This window comes from Formica exsecta, unplaced genomic scaffold, assembly GCF_003651465.1.
Source record: "Formica exsecta isolate Colony F162 unplaced genomic scaffold, ASM365146v1 scaffold237, whole genome shotgun sequence".
Lineage (NCBI taxonomy): Eukaryota > Metazoa > Arthropoda > Insecta > Hymenoptera > Formicidae > Formica > Formica exsecta.
This window is the reverse complement of record NW_021849649.1, coordinates 971,784-976,965: the sequence shown is the minus strand read 5'-3', so window position 1 is coordinate 976,965 and position 5,182 is coordinate 971,784. Positions and strand designations below refer to the sequence as shown.

General features: G+C 34.9%; 3 protein-coding genes and 1 non-coding gene across 6 annotated transcripts in view; 2 read left to right on the top strand and 2 right to left on the bottom strand.

The window, feature by feature from the left end:
* The window catches only part of LOC115235912 (DNA polymerase delta subunit 2-like), a 4,734-nt gene extending 2,240 nt beyond the window's left edge, over positions 1-2,494 (top strand). The window contains exon 7 of one of the 3 annotated variants that reach the window (XM_029808008.1): positions 2,357-2,494. In XM_029808008.1, coding sequence (XP_029663868.1) covers positions 2,357-2,388 — 32 coding nt within the window. In that variant the 3' untranslated portion in view covers positions 2,389-2,494. Of the gene's footprint in view, positions 1-67; positions 128-2,341 lie in introns of those variants that run through there. The other 2 variants (XM_029808009.1, XM_029808007.1) reach the window with 2 other exon arrangements.
* On the bottom strand, positions 395-4,414 carry LOC115235918 (2-(3-amino-3-carboxypropyl)histidine synthase subunit 1). The gene is made up of 7 exons (XM_029808017.1): positions 3,617-4,414; positions 3,242-3,549; positions 2,784-3,167; positions 2,312-2,516; positions 1,353-1,392; positions 910-1,150; positions 395-703 (listed from the first exon to the last, which is right to left on the bottom strand). Exons 1-7 carry the CDS (start codon positions 3,927-3,929, stop codon positions 395-397), a joined length of 1,800 nt encoding a protein of 599 aa, XP_029663877.1. The 5' UTR covers positions 3,930-4,414.
* Trnaq-uug lies at positions 4,344-4,415 on the bottom strand. Its single transcript has one exon. It is a non-coding gene; the product is annotated as a tRNA-Gln (tRNA).
* Positions 4,416-4,701: 286 nt separating this feature from the next.
* Positions 4,702-5,182, top strand: part of LOC115235909 (probable ATP-dependent RNA helicase DDX52) — a 4,193-nt gene continuing 3,712 nt past the window's right edge. The window contains exons 1-2 of the mRNA XM_029808001.1: positions 4,702-4,868; positions 5,001-5,176. Coding sequence (XP_029663861.1) covers positions 4,782-4,868; positions 5,001-5,176 — 263 coding nt within the window. The 5' untranslated portion in view covers positions 4,702-4,781. The remainder of the gene's footprint in view (positions 4,869-5,000; positions 5,177-5,182) is intronic.

Sequence of the window (5,182 nt, the reverse complement as noted above, 5' to 3'; positions counted from 1 at the left end):
ATATGTATATATATGTAAGTATTTATACTTATACGTAATGTTTCTCTAAATGATTTTGTCTTTGCAGCTCATTTTGTAAAAATAATACAAGATGTCGTATATCTGAGAAGTAAAATAAATATTATTATTCATATAATATTTTCTTTTACTCATTTCTGCATAATGAATATTATATCTTTCTTTGGCACACATTTAGTATTTTCTTAAATTATTATATCAGTCATAAAATATATCATTAGTTTTTCGCTAAAATTTACACAGATGCGTTATATTTTTTCTTTTTTTAAACGCAAACGCATGCACGGATTAAGGAAGGAAGACCAGTAGTCGAAATGCCGTTCGCGAAGCTCTCAATTCGTACTTCATCTCGATCATCATTTAGCGTTGTAACTTTTCAGAGACCTGTGATGTTGTCCTGATCGTTCTCCCATCGGGAATGCTTACTCTGATAAAAATTCTGAGTTTCCGAAGCGCAAGATCTGGAGGCGATAGGAATATTCATGCGAACGACAGTCGATTCTAATCGTTGTTCACTGTTCGACGAATCTTGAGTTTCGGAGCCGCTCGTCTGCTGATCCTCCTCGCTTCTCATAGCGCATATTACGTCCGTAAGGGCCACTATATAATTCTTAGCCAGAGTTAATGTTTCGATCTTCGAGAGCCGCCTCTCTTTCGTAACGTGCGGGATCACTTCGCGTAGAGACTAGAAAGAAGAAAAAATATTATTGGTATATATTTTATAAGATTAATACAATATTTATTATATATCCAGTTTGTTCTCCAAGAAATATCAGAGGCATGAAAAGATGTTTTCTCTGCTTTCTATAATAATCTTATTTTATCGTTTTATATAAATTTTATTTTTTATTAATATATAATAAAAAAATGTATTATTTTGTATCCACATACTTGAAACGCATCGTTCAAGCTGTGCATTCGCATGCGTTCTCGTTCATTGCTTTCCAGCCTCCTGAGAGTTCTCTCCCGCGCCGTGTTCCCTCTGGATGGTTTTGACAATTTCAACCCCGACGATTCAGTTCTTTTTGTTGTTCGTCGCACGCCTCTACCGCTCTGCGACGATTCCGTGGCCCACTTTGTCTCCCACGTGTTCTCATTTGTCACCTTAGATCGCATAGTATATTCTTTTCTCCTGATGAAACAACAATAAAATTTCACTATGTGTGATTATGATTTTAAAATAAGACTTTTTAAAGATATATTTTCTCTGTATATATATATATATATATATATATATTCTTTAACTTTTATATTATTTCAAACTTTGATATTGAGAAAGAAGAATGAGATTGAATGAGATTAAAGATTAATGCTTAACATTTTTTGTAACTTACTTTTTGCGAATGTTTTGCAGAGTAGATCGTTGATTAATCGCTGTGGAAAAGATGATCTGTGATTCTTCTCGCGATTAATGCTGTTCTCGCTGATTTAATACATTTTAAATAGTCAAACGACGAAGCCACGTCAGGATTTTTTCAAAATTTGAATCCGTCGCAACTCGATGCCGCGTGTACTTGTTGAGCCACGCTGGAACAACGACTGACGTCGCGACGTCGGGGTGCGGTCGGCGCCGCCTTCCACCCTCGGTATTTTATCACGTACCCTGTGTTCTTTTCTTTCAATAACATCGGTTGTTTTATCGATATACATTTTGATACTCGTACAATGTATTTTTTAATAATGTAAAATAACAAGAAATTATTTGATTTTAATATGCAAAACGATATTCCGATATATATTTTGAGAAAACACTATATATGAATTATAATACTTTACACTCTATTCGCATTCTAATCTTTTTTACAAAATCTTTTTTTCGTACTATCGATATATATTCTCTAACAATAAATATTATTCCAAGTAAACGTGTTTAGAATTTGCACTGTTTTAATCACTTTATTTTCTAATAATAAAAAGTAGATAAAAAAAGCGAGCCACGAGTGTTTTATGCCTCGTACACCCTATATGTACAATGTTGCATCTATATATGCGAGCGGGCTACAGGTGGGCGTATGACGTAATTCGCCCACGCGGACCCTCCTATCTGCCCATTATCGCTCCGCTATCAACAACTTGGGGATGACGGGGGTTTAATATGGATAGCGTTTGGATGCACACCTGTTTGAACTTATAATTCGCATTTGTCGATAAATTTATTAAAAAGCTTTTTTCGCGAATAATGCAATAGTGGAAGAGGAAGATAAAATTTTTATTTAATTCAATAGGTTGACAATTATGACAGCGAATTTAAAAGTCTTCGCTTTTTTGCTTTATTTTTCCATTTTACATTTACCACAACAAGCATCTGTCTTCTCTAATTCAGATTCCTTATGATTAGCGGTCCACGGCCCGAGACTAATGGTAGCGTAAAAATCCATGGGATATGGCTGTTCCATGTCAAAATTGGCCATCCTGAGGGCGACAGCGCCTTCGTACGGTGTGAGAAATGGTTTCTCGAATGCAACGCCCCAGTCGATGCTCAATCGTGGACACGCAATCTTGAATAAAATATATTGATATAGTTTAACATAATACACGAATCTTTTGAGTTGCGATATGTATTTAATTACATCAAACCGATTAAAAAATTTGTTCGTTTTTTTCCCTATATATAGCTCATTTAAAAATTTTATACACACGTGTATACATTATTTATTTTTTTAAAATTTGTGTCATCTTTATTGAAGTAAATACAGAATAATGGAAAAAAAACCAGTAAACTTTTTGATCAATCTGATATATTTCTCTTATAGAAAAATTCCTACTTGTATAAAAGCATCGATGCCTTTGAACAGCTTGATCTTATCCGGAAATATTTCCGAGAGCAATATTACGACGTTTTCCTTTCCCAAGGCCTTAATTCTATTCTGCAAAGTTTTCAGTACATTAGGATTTCCCTGTCTGCCCAAAGTGCCGAGTATTAAAGCGTATTTGTCAGTCTTTGCGGCGCGTTGTATCGCCTCGTATCTGGTCTTTAGCATCCTCTCATGATCATAAAACTCCTCGGTCAATTTCTTCGCGTATGGATCGTACTTAAAAGCCCTTAGCTTAGGATTGGCAATCATTGCAGCTTCCAAATGAAAACGGCCGTCTCCTATGTAGATTATTGCATCAGCGCAGCGAACTTGTGGAGCTGTGCATCCTAAAATCTTTAAGAAGAATTACTCATCAGTATTATCTTAATCGCTAAACATATGCACAGCAAAAAAGGTATTGTATGTACTTCTCCAGGACTAAGTGGCTTGCTCTGTGGCACTGAAACTTCGTAACCTTTTCTCCTCAGTTCTAACGCTACTGCTTGTACCGTTGTAGCAAATTGTATTGTACTGACTAGTGCTAACTTTGTGGTGACTGGCAGAGTAGCTTGCAAACAATCCACACAATGTGCAATATCGATTTTTATGTTGACGAACACATAGAGCACTTTGATATCAGCAGTCTGATCTACAGGTATAAGGCACGAGTGTCCATAATGAATCAGAAAGTCTGCGTCCAATGCTCGTGTAGTGTAATCGTCCACACAGCAGGCTCCTGCAATGTGATATTGTAAAATATTGTATATATAAGAGATGGAATTAAAATACTTGTCTATTTTTACCATAGGTGACATCGGCCATAATAACAGTCTCTGCTTCAGTAAAGTCTTCGATGATGTCAGCTATAGTTGTGGCATACATTAGAAGACCTTCTGGCATTTGGAGAACTACTCGCTTCGCCTTGGCCTCCCTGATCCTCCATATCGTTTTGTGTATTTCAAAATTATAATTCGACGGTAAGGCTGCTATGGCAGAATTCAGTAAAGGATCGTTCAAGAGTTGCTCAGGAATTTTATTGGCTCTCATAGGAGCCTTGAAAACCTTACGAACGGGTTTTGCCTTGATAACCACCACAGAGTCGCATTGCTCGGCCATCTCTTTTCAATCTTATAGTCAATTTAATTCTCGAAAATGTTCTAACACTAACACATGGCTTATATGTCACATCACGTTTAAGTTAAAAAAAACCTTATAATATATGTTTTTTTTAATGCTTTTAACTCGAGAAAGTTATTCAACACACACACAGACTTTAAATTTTTAACATTTATTTATATTATTTTCGATAAAGTTATAAGTAATTATGAGTATTTTTTTAAATGCAGGTTCGACAATACCATCAATGTTAGGTTATGAATCATATGATGAACAAAACACCTTGATATTTTAGCAGAGTTTACTACATATGTATGAACTGTAAATTTCAACACAAATATATTTGTAATTATATTAAATCGACACTTGTATAAAACGTAAATTATTGAAAATTTACAAAAAAAAGACTCATCTAGGTCCCACCGAGATTTGAACTCGGATCGCTGGATTCAAAGTCCAGAGTGCTAACCATTACACCATGGGACCTTGCTTGGAAACTGTTCTCTATATTGTCTATTTTAGGATTTTCACTAATTTTCATTCCACTATATTCCATTTCACTCTTTCTGCTACCTTTTTACTTTTTCTTCCTTCCTTCTCTTCTTTACTTAAAATTCCAAACTCTTTTTTTTATTAATTCTCTTTTACTTTTTTGCTTTATCGATCTCCGTTCGACGCTACAAAAGTTTTAAATTATTTTATTGACCAATGAGGACGAAAAGACTTCTTTGCTTTGATTGGTCAATTTAAACATAATCTAACCTAATCTGAATCCACTGAAGTCTCTTGCCCTCTTGCTTTTCACACATGTGATTGTGATGATAAAAATTATTCCTGAATACATCATACATCATGGATGCTCACGATCTTTTTAAAAAACTCTCAGCCGGCGCAAAATTCGATTTAAAACGCTTTCGACATGATGCAGAAAAATTTCAGGTAATTGATTATTTATTATTTTTTTTGTTGAGAGTACTTTCAACTCTGTGAGCACATTTACATCTAGATTCTCTCTCTTAGAGGTTAATTTTAAGCATAAACACATGTGTTTACAATTATACTATTTTTTAGATGGTGAGACCAAGCAAAAATGACGTGAGCGTTAAGAAAGAAAAGATAGACGATGAATTGTTAGAGCCTGAAAATAACATAGATAATAACGCAAAACGAAAGCGTTGCAAGGATGAAAATGAAGATATTGAAGGGATAACATTGCTGAATGAACTGTCAGTGGCAAGAGATGGTAGCGGTTC